This window comes from Mustela putorius, unplaced genomic scaffold, assembly GCF_011764305.1.
Source record: "Mustela putorius furo isolate JIRA1106 unplaced genomic scaffold, ASM1176430v1.1 tig00000145_pilon_pilon_pilon, whole genome shotgun sequence".
NCBI lineage: Eukaryota > Metazoa > Chordata > Mammalia > Carnivora > Mustelidae > Mustela > Mustela putorius.
Window position 1 is genome coordinate 13,513,480 of NW_025421294.1, and position 19,173 is coordinate 13,532,652.

The 19,173-nt window shown below is 40.4% G+C and overlaps 1 protein-coding gene across 1 annotated transcript in view; it reads right to left on the reverse strand.

Annotated features, from left to right (window-relative positions):
* The window catches only part of IL31RA (interleukin 31 receptor A), a 52,121-nt gene that overhangs the window by 12,157 nt on the left and 20,791 nt on the right, over window positions 1–19,173 (reverse strand). Inside the window, exons 5-10 of the mRNA XM_004744641.3 lie at window positions 18,968–19,133; window positions 12,568–12,647; window positions 10,164–10,380; window positions 3,592–3,774; window positions 2,545–2,646; window positions 1,604–1,750 (exon numbers count right to left, since the gene is read on the reverse strand). Of these exons, the coding sequence (XP_004744698.2) occupies window positions 1,604–1,750; window positions 2,545–2,646; window positions 3,592–3,774; window positions 10,164–10,380; window positions 12,568–12,647; window positions 18,968–19,133 (895 nt within the window). The remainder of the gene's footprint in view (window positions 1–1,603; window positions 1,751–2,544; window positions 2,647–3,591; window positions 3,775–10,163; window positions 10,381–12,567; window positions 12,648–18,967; window positions 19,134–19,173) is intronic.

The window sequence follows — 19,173 nt, forward strand, 5'->3', positions numbered from 1 at the left end:
AAATTAAAAACTTTTGTGTATCAAAAGATATTATCAAGAGAGTGAAAAGACAATCCATAAAATGGAAAAAAAATGTTTGCAAATCATATATTTTATAAGAAACTTCTAACATAATCTTATGACTCAAAAACTGAAAGACTAACAACCCAATTTAAAAATGGGCAAAGTGGGGCACCTGGGTGGCTCAGTGGGTTAAAGCCTCTGCCTTTGGCTCAGGTCATGATCCCAGGGTCCTGGGATGGAGCTCCACATTGGGCTCTCTGCTTAGCAGGGAGCCTCTTACTCTTCTCTCTCTGCCTGCCTCTCTGCCTATTTGTGATCTCTGTCTGTCAAATAAATAAATAAAATAAAAATGGGCAAAGAAATTGAACAGACTTTCTCAAATAAGATATACAAATGGCCGATAAGCACATGCAAAGATGTTCTACATCATTAATTATTAAGGAAATACAAAATGAATTGAGAAACCATTTCATACCCCCCATGATAGTAACAATAATATAAGTGTTGGTAAGAATATGGAGAAATTGTAACTCTCATCCATTGCTAGTGGGCATGTAATATGGGGCAGCCACTATGGAAAACAGCTGGGTGGTTTCTCAAAAAATTAAACCAGAATTATCATATGGGTCAGCAATTCCACTCTGAGGTATGTGCCCCAAAGAATTAAAAGTAAATACTCAAAGAGTATTTGCCTACAGTATTAATTACAGTAGCCAAAAAGTGGAAACAACCCAAATGCCCATCAACTGGTGAATGGATAAACAAAATGCAGACTATCCATAGATTAGAATATTCTTTAGCTATAAAAAGGAATGAGATATTATTACAACCTAAAAGATGGATAAACTTTGAAAACACAATGCTAAGTAAGAGAAGCCAGATTCAAAAAGCCTCATATTGTATGATCCCATTTATATGAGATAGCCAGAATATGTAAATCCAAAAGACAGAAAGCAATTTTGAGGTTTCCAGGGACTGTGGGAAAAAGACAATGAGAAGAGACTGATTAATGGGTATAGGGTTTCTATTTGGGATAGAAACAGATAGAGATGATGGTGGCACAACATTATTGATATACTCAGTGCCACTAACTGGTACACTTTCAAATGTTTTGAGTGATAAATTTTATGCTTTATGTATTTTACTATAACAAAAAAAAAAAGTTAGCCTAAATAGGAATCCAAGCCTAGCCCAGAATTGAGGATGTCAGTAGATATTGTGGATTCAAGCAAAAGTATGACTTGACAGTGGGCAAAAGGAATCAGGGTAGAGGGTGCTGCACTGAGGTAGGTGTCACCACTCTACTCTTTAATACAGAGTATTAAAGAGTCTGCATTAATGATTGGGAAGCTCCCAGAAGGCCAGCTTGTTCACAGCCTGACCACAAACACTCCTTTTGATTCTTAGGTACTGTCATTTCACTCTCATTTGACTCCAAAAAACTCAAGAGGTAGGTGTTCTTGGCCTCATTATCAGAGAGGTTGTCAAAGAGGCTAAGTGATTCATGTGAGATTATAGGGCACCAACCCCTACAGCAGGTGTACCCACAGCAACTCTTTGGGGTTCGGGGGCTTTCCAGCTCGGCTACAAGCACACTTACAGAACTCCTTTCCATCTTCAGTTTGGTAATATATGGTGTAGTTGCTGATGAAGCCATTTCTCTGACTCTTGGGAATCTCTTTCCACATGATTGTGACTGTCTTCACACCAATGTTGTCTGCCTCAGTCACAGGACCCACTGACGGAACTTTACAGGCCAGGGAGAAAAACAATAAGCACTGAATCACAGCTGGGAAGATCCTTTTCCCCAGAGCTGTGGGTGGTACTCAAGGCAAATCGGGGCCAAAGATGGGAGGCCGGAGCAGAGTAGGGAAAAGATGGAATTATCCATCCTGAACAGAAGGAAAGCACTGTTAAAGGCCTGCAAAATAAGTACTTTCTGACAGAGCCCCCACTCTCATTTTGCATTCAGCTTTCATTCGTATCAATAATAGCTAGTATCAAATACAGCTGCAGGACAGGCACCCGGGGTTACTTTTGAGTGACAGGAAAGATTTTCTAATGTTGAATCTGGATAAGGTTAACCTCCAAAAGATAAAGAATAAAGTCTGGGCAGTTCATCAGTACAACCCATGAGTTGTACCGTACAATAGCAACACAAAAATAATTTTTTGCATCTCCAATTTAGGATTAACTCTGTAAGGTCCCTAACTTGGTCTATGTTATTTTTGCTTACAAGCCTATTGGCCCTAAGTTCCTTTGTGAGGTTGGACAAATTATTTTACCTCTCTGAGCCTTGATTTTCCATTTGTAGAATGAGGGGCTTGGACTTGAGGATCTCTAACTTCTATCCCAGCTTTGAAATCCAATAAACCTACAACCTGACCGCAACTGTGTCAAGCGTATGAAGCTTCCAAGCTGAAGGTGCAGCACAGCTAAGCGCTAAGACAACTGTGAATGGGCTAAAGACATTCACAGCCTCGTGTGGTTGTTGGACAGGCCCCAGGGTTTCCTTGCCCCATGGGGCCTTTGCATACATACTGCCTTCTTGAGCATAAGCCTGAATGGAATATGGCTGGCCCACTCGGTCTCCCAACACTGGATAAACAGAGATGTTATAGCACTGGAAGGGTTTTAATTCATCTGTAAAGAAGAGGGAGAGAGACAGAAAATAAGCCTTATGCTCAGAGGCTGGCAAAGGAGAATCATTAGATCGAGTTACATCTACGTCTTAGAGGACATATGTAAGTATGGACATATACTCTAATGTAAGAACATTTCTCTACTGTTTCCACATCTGGAAAACAAGGAGGTTAGGATGGATCATCTCCATTGTCCAATTCTAACCTTTTAAAATTAACTATTAGAACTAAGTCTACACCACTCTAATGAAATGCCAGAGCCAACCAGGAAGGGAAAAGTAAGAGATCCAGTCCTTCCTCTATCATGGATTTTGTTACATGATTTGGAAGCACTACAGAATAAAACTTAATCCTTCTCTCAATACCATATCATCCTGAGAACTCAGATTCCATGAATTCTGGCTCCTCTACCATGAATCCCTGCATGAGTATAATCCTTTATATGGTGCCATTAAGTATTAAATGGTTAGACTGGCAGGATTGGGAGGGTAAAGCCTCATTCATCTGTCTTTCAAGGAGCAGGGACTTTCTTTAAAAGAAGTCTATTCGTTATATCACTTACTTGGAGAGGGGACCTAGATCTTAAACAGGGAACCAGAACTAAAAGGGTAGCCTGGGCAAGACTAGTGGGAGAAAAACCCTAGCATTACCCACATGATCAAAGATATCCAGGAAGGGCTCTCTGATGGTGAGGTCAATATGGTGATTTCCACCTGTAAATAGACCATATACCAAGTCTGATATCCATAGATTCCTGGCCCAGCCTAAGTGGGAACCACCAAGAAATATGGCACTTCACTGGGCCTGCACTTGCTTTGTCCAAAGGACAACCAAAGATGTCCAAAACTGCATCTACAGCTTTAGAGTCAAAGTTAAAGATCTTAAAACTAGTGGAAATGAAACTGAATCTTATATAGAAGGAACTTGTGGGGTCCACAATGGATACCTTTCTGGATGGTCCAGTTCCTGGCCTGAGACACAGATTCCCAGGAAAAAGTGGAGGGCTCTGAGTCCAAATCGGGGAACCATTCAACCATCCATGTGTCCACATCTGGAGCAGAGCTTTGCCACTCCACTATCAGCTGGTCCTGAGTGAGGCAGGCCTGCATGGCCTCAATGCACTGAAATGCTAAGAGAGGAGGGGAAAAAAAAAGAGAGAAAGCTGCCTAACTCATTCTCCAAATGCACCAACCACACTGGCTTCATCCACTGCCCAAACTGTAAAGAAAATCAAAATTCAAGATCTCCACTGAGGCCTCCTCTTAATGGTGCTGTTTCCATCTTTTTTATTGTACCACTTTTCCTTGCCTCCTACGTTTGTTGATTAAGTATCTTCTTAATTTTTCCTTATGTCTCCAAAATTTACCTATTTCCAAGAAAGAATCTCATTTGAAAGTTGCTGAGTCACAAGACTTACCTTCCATAGGTGCCTGTGCAAGTAAAAGGAAGCAAGTTTAGACAAAGAATGAATCTCTAAAAGCAGAATTTCAGGTACCAGTAATTCTATGGCTGGGAGCTGGGAGATCACGCCCCTAAAGGCATACCTGGGAGGTGACTTCAAATTTCAACTATCTAGGCTGGTCCCACACAACCTGGCTATAGATTCCTATCCACAAGGCCGTGAGAACTGTATGTACCAGAAAGATGTAGACACACACTTCAAAGCACCTAGATATGACTGATATGTAAATGACATTTTCTGCAGCCCTAACAAAACAAACAAAAACAACAACAAAAAAAAAAAAACCCTCTTGTCTTGAAACAAGCAACAAGGATTCCTTTAATAGAAAAGTTACAAATAAAATCTTGGGGTGGGGGGAAAGGGTGGGGCGCACCTGGGTGGCTCAGTTGGTTAAGTGACTACCTTCAGCTCAGGTCATGATCCCAGGATCTAAGGATCAAGCCCCACGTCAGGCTCTCTGCTTAGGAGAGAGCCTGCTTTCCCCCTCTCCCTCTGCCAGCCACTCTGCCTGCTTGTCTTCTCTCTTACTCTGTCAAATAAATAAATAAAATCTTTAAAAAAATTTAAATACAATGCAATACCTAAGATTTTAAATAGAATAAATAAAATACCTAAGAGTTTCAATACAATACCTAAGATTTAATTAGAATCAGATAGCTATCTTATTAAAAATGTTTAAATAAGAAGAAAGGAGAACTACTGGAGGACATGTGGCACAGAAGGGGAGCACAAGTAGGTGGGGCCCAGAAGATCATGGGGTGCCACTCTCCTCTGCCCCTTATCACCCACAGTATGCCTGAGGCTTCAAAATTACAATTAACAAAGTATGTTTCAATGAACACCAAAGATAGTCCTGGATAAAGGCAGGAGGCAGTGTCCTTCCAAAAAAAATCAAAAAGCCTTCCGAAGCTAGAAGCCTAGCCAAGTATAGAATTTGGTGTGAAGTCTGGGAGTACTGAATCCTGCTATTTGTAGGCAACAAGCCCCAGCAGGCTATATGCACCTTTACGAGCCTCTGTTCTTAAAGGCCACAGTTTATGAATCCTTTTCTCAGACTGGGCCTTTATGAGATACTCCAGCTGCTAGTCCCAGAGAAAGGCCAGGAAATTTGTCGATCTAAAAGGATCAGGAAGGGCAACTGAGGCATGAAGGAAATGTAAACCTGGAGTAGGGATAGCGGCCAGGACATCAACAACATGTGATCTCTAGAGCTCCCACCACTCCCACTCCCACCCATAGCCTGTAAACATCCTCAGTTACCATTCTGGTCAGGCTGAAAGGCATTTCTAGAGCTTCTGGAACCCTCCCTAGCTCTTGTAGAAGGTAATGTTCATGCTCCCTGATCTGCTCAATTCCTTCTTACTATTTGGGGTGTGTGTGTGTGTATGTTGCTTTGTTGGAAGAACTGTGCCCTCAACTTACTCCACAGTCCCCTTGCAGGCCATGCTGGAACCATTCTTCCTTAGGTTTTTGTTGCAAATTGTACCCATTATGGGTGGAACTGTGTCCCACAAAAAAGAAATCCTCAGTACTCCAGAATGTAACCTTATCAGGAAATCAGATTGCTGTGGATATTAGTAGTTAAGAGAGTGGATCCTTAACCCATTATTTATGACTGATGTCCTCATGAACGGATTTGGACACAGAAACAAAGAGACATAGGAAGCTGGCCATGTGAAGACCCAGGCAGAGACTGAAGTTATGCTGTTATAAGCCAAGGAATGCCTGGGGCTTCCAAAAGCTGGAATAGGTAAGGAAGGATCCTCCCCTAGAGCACAGCCCTGCCAACACCTTCGTTTTAGACTTCTGGCCTCCAGAACAATGGGACAGTAAATTTCTGTTGTTAGAAGCCACTGCGTCTGTGGCCCATTGTTACAGCAGCCCTGGGAAAATCACATGGCACCTTTGACTTGGCCAACTCCCATTCCCTGGCTGTGTTTCCTTCACATCCTTTTCTGGTCTCCCTGGAGGCACTTTCGTAATAATTACTTGCACACAAATCCTGACCTGAAGATAGGAATGAGTGTTGATTCCTAAGCCCACAGTCCTTTTCTTTACCAACACTGGCTATCTGAGGAGCAGAGGTGAGGTTGAAAGAGCCAAACATGCTATAGGGATAAATGGAACAGCCCAGGCCCTGGGCCACAAGAGGTGTGGAAAAGGTTCAATTAAGCCATGGCAACTGTGAAAGAGCCTGGGCAGTGTCAAGGGTGCTGAAGGAGAAGTTTCCAAATCATCACTCTGCTGTATGTAAACTCTCCTGGACCCCTCCATTATTCAACAAGAACATTTGAACAATTTCTCCAAATACAACATAACCCCAGGTGCTGTAGAAAATCCATATTCATCCTGGAAGAGGGGAAAAGGGGCTTTGACTGCTAACACTTTTAAGTTCTCATGGTCTGCATGAAGGCAGTCACTGTGGGCCATCAAATACAGCCCTCAGGCACTGTGGTGCTCTCCTTAGCTGTCTAAGGCTACCCTCAGCTCTGCCTCAGGAGTCCTGACAGCCTCCTCACCCACACCACACAGTTGCTGTGCTCTTCGGGGTCCTACCTCAGATCACTCCAGAGCCACATGCTGGCTAAGGTCCTTTAAAAGTCAGAGATGTTTAGGTCAGAAGGAACATGAAGGTGTATCTATTCCAAACCCTTTTTTAAAAGATGATAAAATGGAGGCCCACACAGGTAAATAACTGGTTCAATGTCAAGCAGCATCAAGTCTAAGATTCTGGTATATTGTAAAACTGTGGATTATGCAGACCTGAGTTTGATTTCACCTGAGCAACCATGGGCAGATTCCCAAGCTTTCCTGAATTTCCACTTCATCATCTATTAAATGATTCTAATAGCCTCTACCTCATGGACCATTTCAAGGCATTAAATTAACCTATCTCATCTTGGCATAATGCCTGACATTTACCAATGAACAGCATATGATAAGTGTACTTACTAAGTGTTAACACTTATAACAATTATTATTATTATTATCTTGGTGCAAAAAGGTGATTTTATTAAAGCACAGGGACAGGACCCATGGGCAGAAAGGGTTGCTGCTATAACAATTATTATTATTATAACTATTCTCTAGCTGACTCTACCTTATTAAACAAAATTCTATAAAGCATTACTTTCTTATACGTCTAAACCAGGAGTCTTTAAACTTTCTCTGTAAGAAGCCAAATAGTAAAAATTTTAGGTTTTATAAGACATGTGGTCTTTGTCACAATGATTCATTTCTGTCACTATTACACAAGAGGAGACATAAGCAAATGGAAACAAATAGGTGTGGCTGTGTTTCAATAAAACTTTATTTACAAAAACAGGTATCAGGCCAGGTTTGGTCTACAGCTGTAGCTTGCCTGCATCTGGTCTGGGATTATTATAATGGATGATCACACTGATGCTTCTTTTTTTTTTTTTTTTTTTTAAGATTTAATTTATTTATTTGACAGAGAGAGACTACAAGTAGCCAGAGAGGCAGGCAGAGAGGGAGGGAAGCAGGCTCTCCGCTGAGCAGAGAGCCTGATTCGGGGCTTGATCCCAGGTCCCTGAGATCATGACCTGAGCCAAAGGCAGAGGCCTAACCCACTGAGCCACCCAGGCACCCCACACTGATGCTTCTGACACAAGGCAAGTACCTTCAGAATTGGGAAAAATTAACAACAACAACAACAACAAAAAACCCTATGGGAATTTAGCATAATTTTAGCTAAAATATTATTTTATAGTACTTTTAAAGTTGATAATCCCTGCCTAATAAAAAATTAATCAACCAGAAATTTTATTAAGAATGGCAATGTTGGGGCAGCTGGGTGGCTCTGCTGAGCATCCAACTCTGGATTAGCCTAGGCCATGATCTTGCAGTTGTGAGATCAAGTCCCCCACTGGGCTGCACTCAACACAGAGTCTGCTTCAGATTCTCTCTCTCTTTCTCCCTCCTGTACTCTCTCAAATAAATAAATAAATAAATAAATAAATTTTTAAAAATAAGAATGACAATAGTAATAATTAGCATTAGGAAAATAATTTTAAAGATACAATCTCATTGCACAACAGCTCCATGAAGGAGGCATTACTACATAACAGCTCCATTTTACAAGTAGCTGAGGTTTAGTAAGGTTATATAAGTTGCCCAAGGTTTGTGGTATCTAGACACCACAGTAAAAAAGCCAAGATATGAATACAGGGCTGTTGGACTCCAAAGCCCATGTTTCTATCCACTATTCTTTACTGCCTCCCTCTCCAGGGCCACATCAAGAAACTGGCTTTACTATGCAGCAGTGCTTCTACTAACAAAGAATGTTTATTCAATGACACACATTTGTCAGAAACTTTATCACTAGGGATATCAGATAGGAAGAAAGTAGGATGCCAGGAACTAAGGATGGTGAAAAATATTATTAAATACTACAGTAATGTCAAGTGTAGCTCAAAACACAGAATATGTATACAACTGACCATTGAACAACATGGGGGTGAGGGCCACCAACCCCCATGCAGTTGAAAATCTATGTATAACTTTTGACTCCCCCAAAACTTAATTACTAATAGCCTACTGTTGACTGGAAGCCTTATTGGTAACAGAGTAGATTAATACATGTTTTGCATGTTACATGTATTATGTATTATAATTTTTTTATTTTTCAAAAAATTTTATTTATTTATTTGACAGAAAGATATCACAACTAGACAGAGAGGCAGGCAGAGAGAGAGGGGGAAGCAGGCTCCCTGCTGAGCAGAGAGCCTAATGCAGGACTCGATCTCAGGACCCTGGGATCATGACCTGAGCCAAAGGCAGAGGCTTTAACCCACTGAGCCACCCAGGCACCCCTATGTATTATATTTTTACAACAAAGAACATGAGAGAAAAGAAAATGGTATTTAGAAAGTCATAAGAGAAAATACATTTATAGTATTGTACAGTAAAAAAAAATTGCATATAAAAATTGCATATAAGTGGACCCACCCAGTTCAAACTCATGTTGTTCAAAAGTCAGCTGTACATAGGAGTTCCAAAATGAGGCAAGGAAAGAAATGGGTTCAGTTTAAGGGGAAGAGAAAGAGGGGAGTAGAGGCAAATGTGTCCAGCGCTGGTAGTGCAAAGGTCTGAACTAGTCTAGGTCTAAGTAAAGAGAGGTGAAAAATTAGAGAGTGCAAAAAAAAAAAAAATTAGAGAGTGCATTATCTAACTACGATGTGTTTCAATAAGTAGTTACTGAGCACCTTTTCTTTCTTTTCCCTGAGAACCTTTTCTATGCCAACTGCTCTATGCCTATTCTAGGTGCTACAGAAGGGGGCTGGTGTGAGGAAGAGGAAGAGGAGGAGAAGAAAAACAGACAAAAATCTCTGTGCTCAAGGAACTTGCATCCAACTGAGGGAGAAAATGAGGAATGAGAAAATGGATAGAATGAGAAACAGTAAGATTTGTAGAGAAAAATAAAGTGGGAAAGAAGAAATCCCTTGCCTGCAATTCCTTGACGAAGAATCACAGAAAGTATTTTATTCCAACATGCAATATAAAAGATGAGTTTGCCTGGAAACAGTAAAATGTTTAAAACTACTTAATTGAAAGTATAATGAGCACTTTATTGATACGTATAAACATCATAAATTTTCCTAACTGAAGATTCACATGGAAAGGGGAAAAAGAAGAACATGGAAGAGTGAGTAAGTGTAGGCTGGGACATGGTCAATACCATGAAAGGGAAAACTCAAAAAAGAAGTTTCTTTCACTGAGGACAAATGTGGTTTTTGGACAGTTTTATATGGCTCACTCGGACCAAACAAATCCAAGCTTCTTGTAGAACTTCTAGGTGTATGACTGTCTCATATGACTTTATGAAGTCTCTGCTTTTCAACACAGGCTTTGTTCCAAAGGAAGTGTATTTCAAGGGGTTCATCAATTACCACAAGATTTTGGTCTCCTCACCATAACCTATAAAGCTCCCACTTCATTTTCATTTGGACCTGACAGAAAGAGCAATCCTTGAGGGGGTCTTCCTGGCCAGCTAGTTGGGACCAGGCATCAAAGTAAGATGTTGACACTCTACTTACACTTTTCATCAACAGCCGGAATCCTCAGCGTGGCCACCGGAGATTCCCCAAGAGAATTATAAGAAATCACATACACCCAATGGGTCTTGCCTCCCAGATGCAGTTCATGTGTCTGGTTAGTGGTGTTCACTGTTTCTGTGAGATTAGTGTTGCTTTCTGGAAAGTACCATATCCTGTAGCCAAGGGCCTTCTCCAGGACCGGGGCTCCACTTGCCTTCTGAACCCAAAGGAAACAAAATGTATTGCCAGAAACAAGAAAAGATAGACACTGAGATGGTAATAAATGGTGAGGATGAGGGGTGAGGGGTAATGTTAATTATTAGGTGCTAAACTGCAATTAGGTCATCACCCTTCTGGGATGAATAATACACCCTGTGCTGTAACATGAATCCTTCAAGGGCCAAAAGAGCTTTGATAAATGGTCCCTTGGTATCAACCCTTAACAGAAGTGTAATTCCATGAGGTTTAACTAGGAGAAAGTGCAAGCCAATGTAAGCAAGTCATTTTGATGCTTATCTTTCTTTCCCTCCCACAGGAACAGGACAGGACAGTATAAGCTAAAAATGTGAGACAGTCCCTCCAAGAATCCCTATTTTGTTCTGGCCTTGGGTCATCTCTTCTCTGGAAGCTTCCAAGGGTTGGAAAGTACCTGTGCTGCGACATAAAAAGCAGCATGTCGCCTCCTTTGAGAAAAGAGCTAGCTTCCCTGGACCAGCCATACTGGATATCCCAGCTAAGAGGCCTAAAACATTCAGGGTTGTCCTACCAGTCCTAAACCTGTGGTGAGAAGCCTCAGGGGACCCCAGAGATTCCAAGCCAGACTCTTCTCTTCAGCCTTGAACCTGAACCTACTAACCATATGTTTTTGCCTAGTGATCACCTTGCTGAGTCACTTTGTCCCACTGCTTTTCCATTTCAAGAATTGACAGAAACTTCCTAATGACTGGGAGGTTTTTACCTCTTAGGACAATGCATTTTCTTTTATAAACAACAGCTTTATTGAGATGTAATTCTGATACCATAAAATTCACTACTTTAAGGCATACAATTAAGGGATTTTTTTTAGTATATTCACAGAGCTGTGCAATCAGTGCATTATTCAGTGCATTATTATTCAGTGCATTATTCAGTTTTAGTCCAATTTTTTAAACCAAACTTAATTCCTAGAAACCTCTCCTACTGAGGCAAAAAAAAAAAAAAAAAAAAAGGACCAGTCTTCAGGTGAGGGAAAGAAAGAGGAGGGAACTCAAGTCCATTTCACGAACTTCACATTCACATGTTGGCCTACTTGACCCAACACTCTGTGGCTGACCATATGCGGATATGTGCCATTGTTTGCTTTCCTTCCCCCAAAATATACTGACTGAGTGATTTGTTCATACTTAATCAGTGAGAAAGAAACCACAAAATGGGAGTCACACAATCTTGATTTACAAAGGCCAGTACACCTGGCTGTGCTCTCCCTGGCCTGCTGCCTCTACAACTTGGGGGGGCCCCAAAGTCCTAAGGTATGAAGGGAGTGGAGAAAAGCAGAAGGCATAACTGGAATTGGAATATCATCGGTAAAGAAAGTGATTTTTCCATTTTCAGAAGGATTTTAAACTTGCCTGGACTTTAGCAAGCATGAAATAATATGAGTGTTCCCGGAGAACTCAGGACACTACTGAAGAGTTCTGACATCTCGCTGCTCTCCTCCCCTTCTTCTCCCCTCCACAGCTCCCCCATCTTTTTCTCCTGGTTCCTGGATGGGTTTTTCCCCCCTCATATTTGCCCTTCTCTTTTCCTGTTTATTCCCTCTTCCCCTCCTTTTTTGTCCTTTGTCTAACCTTCTCTTCTCTTTTCTCTGTCTCTCCACATGATGCCCACACTTTCTCCTTTGTTCCTCAATCCCAGGCCTCCATCCAGGAAAGGATCATTTGACTCATGTTCTGGCCTTATATCCCACTATACTAGTACTCAAAGGGACACATGAGCAATGTATGTTTTCAATGACCCAAGGCCACATTAGTGAACTGACCCCAAGTCAGTGCTTTTCTCCCATGTAGGGGTAGGTGTTATACAATATTACAGCCAGCCTGGGTCAGTGGGGAATGGGGGGGAGGTGTGGGGGTAGTTCCCCAGAAGGTCAAGATGCACTTGCACTTTGTACCTGTCTTAAATGTTAATGTTCAGACCAAAGAAGAGAGGGGGCAGGGTCTGTAAGGTGTATTTAGGCCAACTATAAGATGACCTATGAGGCTTTGTGAACTGTGAAACCACAGTGAGATTTGGGGCATTATAAAGCCTCTAGGGAAGGAAACACAGATGGTAAAATTTCAAGAATTACAGTTACTGGAGGTGTAAAAAACCAATGGTTTTAAAAAGAAACAAAACAACAACAACAACAAAACTGTAAGGTGGTCACCTTCCACATCAACTGCACTGGCCTTCTTCCATTGACCTTGGCTGGTCTCAGGACTCTCCACAGATCCAGGCCATAGGGAGCTGTAAGGAAACAGAGTGAGGTGCTCAACATAAGACAGAAGGGACCTGAAACAGAATTTGCTGAAATTAGCTGGGTGGACTATTAGAAATGCAGTTGGGAAGGGTTTGCTGGAGGAAGCCCGGAGGAATAAAGCGGTCAGTGGAGGAATGGCCGTACTACAACAATCCACAATGTCTTCATTTTGTGACCAAAGGATTCATATCAACCAAAAGTAAAAATTAAAACTGCTCTTAGATCCAATGGCTTAATGTAAGTTTAAAAAGTACAATAGGAAGTACTATAATATAATTTATAACTGAAATCTGGATTGAAATGTAACATCTCATGCCCTCTAAGATATAATATCTATAAACACTAAAGCTGGGAATGACACAGATAACTAATAGGGAGATAGATACATAGATAGAGATATTATCTATATCATTTCAGGTTGGGGAAGGGAGAGGAAGAAAGAGAGAGTAAGACCTACTCCCCAAAATGTTAAGATGTTATAAAATATAACAAAGAATTAAAGAAGAAAGGAGCAGAGAAATAATCTTTGCTAGGCCATAGGTCATTACCTGAGCTTTAAAGATCAGCTTGATGCTGATCTTTGTGGCAGAAAAAGCAAAAAAGGTTCATATTGAATTGCTTGTTTCTCATAGCCTGATAAAAAACAGTCATATGAAGGAGCAAATGGCTGACTAGGGGAATGAATTAATTAATAGAATTTATCATGAGGATCCTCTTAGAAAGACAATGGGAAACATAAAGGCCAATGTCTGCAATCATAGCTGAGCAAAATAGAGAAATATGACATATGTACTTTTTTCATATTTCTGTTCTATAAAATGTAAGGGCATAATGTTATACCTGATTCACACAGTTCTTCCGTGAATAACATAATCCATGACAATATAGTTCAAGTGTGTTAGCTTCCGAAGATCTGATCAGACAGGGATAATTTCAAAATCCTGAGTTTCTAGTTTAAGAATGTCTTACACATGTTAACCAGGAGAAGAAAGCAGATAATTCTAAAGAACTGTCCAGAAGGCTAGTGGCCTGTAATTTGGAAAAAGAAATGTCTCTAATTGAAGATGCAGTTAATGAACTCTGAATATTTTTTTTGAGGAAATCACATGGCTAAAGATAATGTAAGTAGGTCTGTAGAGAATGGAGTCAACCACTCAGGCCAAGAACTAAACTGCTTTAGTACTAACAGACTGTTTTCAGGTATGTGCAGTCACACTTTGGGTGACTAGGTGTCTTAGGATGAAATTACTGAACTCCAAATGAAAACAACTTCATAATGTATAAAAATGAGCCAAAGGTCAAGTAAGTCAATAACCTGTTTTGTCATCAATGGAGAGTCACATTTCTACAACTACTTGCAGAACTAGGAGTGAGTAAAACAGTCTAATTGGTAGGTCCTGATCTTGATGAGATCTAATTCTATGTAAGAAGCATATCAGGAGGGACGCCTGGGTGGCTCAGTTGGTTAAGCAGCTGCCTTTGGCTCAGGTCATGATCCCAGCGTCCTGGGATCGAGTCCCACATTGGGCTCCTTGCTCGGCAGGGAGCCTGCTTCTCCCTCTGCCTCTGCCTGCCATTCTATCTACCTGTGCTCACTCTCCCTCTCTCTCTCTCTGACAAATAAATAAAATCTTTAAAAAAAAAAAAAAAGAAGCATATCAGGAAATCAAAACTATTTAGACTTTAAAAACTTGAGTTCATTTGTGCCCCACTGAGATAACTGTCTTACTGTCTTACAAGCTCTGTCAGAAGTTATCTGATTTCCCAAAGAAATCAATATTCTTTAATATCAATTTCTTCAAATCGACTCTTCAATAAAGAATCAGAAGACAGACAACCTGTACTCAATTTTCTCAGAGAACAAGAAGCTGGTTTCAACCTGTCTACAAGCCAATGAGATGTGAATACAGAGTTCCTCCAGGCAGAAAGCTTTAGCACAAGGGCCCAAGATCACGAGACTTCACAGGTGACCCATGGAATTGGAAGGATTATCACTCCATCTCTCACTTGCATCTCTCACTTCCATTCCAGTTATGTTCAGTCAGACTCAGGGATAATAGCACTGACAGTAAGAAGCAAACAAATCTAAAGGTGAAGTGTGTATTATAATCCAGCCCCAAATATTCATCTGAAGGACAGAGATAAAATAAACTAATTATTAGATAATCAATCATTGCAAGGACTTGGCTAGAAATACAAGCGAAATTCTCCTTGGATTTATCCCATAGGCAGTCATCTAGTTGTAATAGATGGTGATGGTAAATGAATTTAATCAAGTGTTTTCTTTTTTCACTGAGGCCCCTATTTCCTGCAGATAAAGGCCAAAAAGGAACCATCTTCCCATTATCAGCTTCCCACAGATGCAGCTTTTAGTAAAACCATCGCCCGAGTTGCATGTAAATCTTCTACAATGAACAGAAATTTCCATTAACCATGAGCTAGTAATGGCTTTGCAGTATAATCAAAGTTAGAAAAGTAATAATTCAGTGTGTTTGTAAGAGCAAAATTAAATTTTTCCAAATCCATCAAAATATCTACATATTCAAAGGCATCAATTCTTTGAACACGTTAGCAACAATTTGATGCTATGTTGCTTCCATTACAGTCTGGGAATATCCACAACTACCACCAGTCAGACACCTCAGACATGCCCTGGTGCTTTGCTGAAGACCAATTAATAAGAACAGTTAACTTTTAGCCAAGTGTCACTATACTAAGCATTTTACCTGATTTGCCTCATTTAATTGCCACACCCTTATAATTAAGCATGGTAGTAATATCATCACCATTTCTGAAACACAGAGATGTATGTTTCAGTGTTACAAGATTTTAGGTAATAAAGCCAGGATCAGAATATCAGGATGTAATTACATCTGTGTCCTTATATGCTTAAATGTGGATAAATCATCCTAATAATCAATCTATTAAAATCCAAATGAAAATAAATAATGTTTCATATTTTACTTAGAAGAGAAAATTTCAAGCAATTAGAAATGGTTTGAGGTGGGGTATATTAAATAACTGGCGTTCCATTGTGAAATAGGGAAACAAATTGTTTATGAATTAGAAAATGGAAATTAGGATTTGCTGGGGGCCAAGGGGGTGCTTCTTCATCAGTTTTCTCTGGGATCCTGAAAAAAATGAAGAGAAACAAAAGCAAAAGTTCTACAGTGGTGCCTTTGATAAATAAGTGGTTGATTTCATCAGCCCCAGGCACAGACGACACCAGCATCTAAGGCACTGCTAATGAATTCTAGCCCAACTAGCCAAAATAACAAATCAGCTGAAACAGTAAATCTTGTTTCTGGCAGCAAAACAAATGGATGAAACAGAAACTGACATGAGGAAGTGGCTGGGCTGTCATGAGCTAACAGAAGATCCAGAATCACAATGGCACCAGGAGGCCACTGGAGAGAAGACCACCAGCTATAGGGTGGCAGGAGGGCAGTGCAAAACAGGGTTATACCTGAAGTAGAACCTAATCTCCTAGACCATCTGCTAGAAGGTGTAGCTAAGGCAGAGGACGCATCACTCAACAATACTACATGTATTGCCTTCTGATCCTTTAAAAGGGAGGGCTCAGTTAAGACAGACAACTCTCTCCTACAGATTATAACCAATGGGCCACTTTATTTATTTAATTTTTTTTGCTGTATAATTTATGTGCTGTTAGTATTTGTAAATGATTATATTTGTGTTCATTAGACACTTTGAGGTGATGTCTATAGAATGTAAATGTGTTCCCAAATATTGTATGTAATTTTAATAAAAAGTTACATGAGATCCACAAACTGAGTAGTTTTCTTTTATCATGTCTGCATTTCTATTGATGTAAAATTTATATAGCCCTTACCATTTGTAAGGTACTGTTCTGAGTACTTAGACATAAAGATTTGGAATTTTCTGTGATATTTTTTTTTCTTGGACTTCTAGAGCCTGGCATAGAAAACTAGATGCCTGAGTGGCATAGATGAATGGAATCTATGGGTGAGAAGAGCCTTTAGAAATTATCTAGGCTGGGGTGCCTGGGTGGCTTAGTTTGTTAATCCTCTACCTTTGGCTCAGGTCATGATCTCAAGATCGTAGGATGGAGCCCCACATTAGGCTCTCTGCTCAGTGGGAAGTCTGCTTCTCCTTTTTCTTTCTCTCTGTGCTTACATTCTTTCTATATCCCTCTCAAATAAATGAATTTCAAAAAAAAAAAGAAAGAAAGAAAGAAAAAGAAAGAAAAGGAAGTCATCTAGTCCAATTTCCCATGTGCTGTATGAACCCATGTTGTATAACCACATCCACCAATGGGTAGTGTAGACTGAACTAACATGAACATCTCCAGTGGGAGCTACAAAATTCAGAAGATACTGGATTATTTCCAGACATCCGATCATATGTGCAAATGTGCTGAACACCTATTAGTACCAACTTTGTCTCATAGGAAACTCAAGCAAGATTCAGAGGAATAAATTATTGTCAAATGGACTAGGGAGCACAGAAATTGATTGCAAATGTTACCTGAAACTTGTATGGTACTTGGCTGTAAAACAGAATAAGATTTAAGAGAATATGACTGAAATTATGGCCAGGTGTGTAGTTGGGGGAAATTCAGGGAGAGTAAAGCTTCAGAAGGCTAGAAGGATGAACATTTTACATTTCTTCTATTACAAAAGATGTGTGGACATACCAAGTGTTCAACTACTCATTCATTCATTCATCGTGTTAGGCTGAAAAATGTATCCCAAAGATCTAAATCCTAATCCCTGCCATTGGTAATGTTACCTTGTATGGCCAAAGGGACTTTGCAGATGTGATTAAGTTAGGATCATAAACTGGAGATTATCCTGGATTATCCGGGTGGGCCTAAATGTTTTCACAAAGGTCTTTATAAGAGTGAAGCAAAGAGATTTGACACAGAAGAGGAGAAAAAAGTGACATGATGATGGACGCAGAGATAAGAGTGATATGTTTAGTAGATGGGGGAAGAGGCCAAACCCCAAGGAACACAGGCAACCACTAGAAGCTAGAAACAGTAAAAAAAACATATTCTACCCTCAGAGTCTCTATAAGGTAACAACCCTGCCAACACTTTGACTTTAGTCCAGTGAAACTGTTTTGGACTTCTGAATTCCAGAACTGTAAGAGAAAAAAATTGTGTTGTTGGGGCGCCTGGGTGGCTCAGTGGGTTAAAGCCTCTGCCTTCGACTCAGGTCATGATCTCAGGGTCCTGGGATCGAGCCCCACATCCGGCTCTCTGCTCAGCGGGGAGCCTGCTTCCCCCTCTCTCTCTGACTGCCGCTCTGCCTACTTGTGATCTTTCTCTGTCAAATAAATAAATAAACCCCCCCCCCAAAAAATTGTGTTGTTTTCAGTCATTAAATTTGTGATAATTTGTTACAGTGGCTGTGGGAAACTGATACATTCATCAAACATTTATTACTGTTGAGTGGGAGGTGCTGGGCAAGACTTGATTTACAAAGAACAGTAACCCATGCTGAGTGACCTGAGCAATTGGCTAATACTTCTGAAACTCAGCTCCTTCACCACCAAGTGTGGTGATTCCACATCATTTATAGGGCTCCTAAAAGGTTGAATAAAAATAATAGAAAGCCAAAAAAATAATAGGAAGCCTGGCATTTATTGAATGTTTATTGTAAGCTAAATACATTATGTCATTGAATTTTTAAATAACACTAAAAAGTAGGTACTACATTTAACTTAGTTTTATAAATTGTATTCTATTGTGGAAAGGGGGAGTAAATAATGAGAAAAGTAAGGTTTAGAGATAGGTATCTAGCCCAAAGCACTCCATAGCCAAGCTGGGATTTTAGCCAACCCCACAGAGTTAAAGTATTAGTCTGAACACCAAACCTCACTCACAGCAAGCATTCACTCGTTGTATGGTTCCTTTATCTTTCCCTCACTGTCATTAAGAACCTAACTTTTTTTTCCTCATTAATTATACCTTTATTTATCTTTAAGTGGTAGCTCCAAGGTTTACAATATATAGCTTTAATTTATCATAAGATATCTTTAAATAATATTATAGCACTTCACATATAGTATAAGAAGTTTCTAAGAGTATTAAAGATGTGCTCTTTTGCCTTTGGGGCAAAAAGATGCTAAGGCCATCTGAGGAAGGCTGACTTACCGTGTGGGCTCAACTGGGCACAGTGAGTGCCCTGTGAAGAGGGAATGTACAGACTGCCAGAGTCCATGATTCCCAAGTACAGAGTTTGATGAAACCCAATAAGGCTAGGCCCAGGTCACCCGAAACCAAACCAGGCAGAAAAGAAATTGCAAGGGACCAGCTTGCCTTCTTCCTCAGTTGTTCCCACTTTCTCTTGGCTCCAAGCACTCCAGAACATGGACTCCGCTGGGGCACATCGCAGAGCTACAACATACTCCGTAAAAGCCTGCAGCCCTGTGAGGTTGTAGGTCTCATCTCTATCGATATCTTCTTTGGTGAAGTTGACTTCCATCTAAAAGACAGAGATAACCCTGAGCTAGATGGGAGACCTC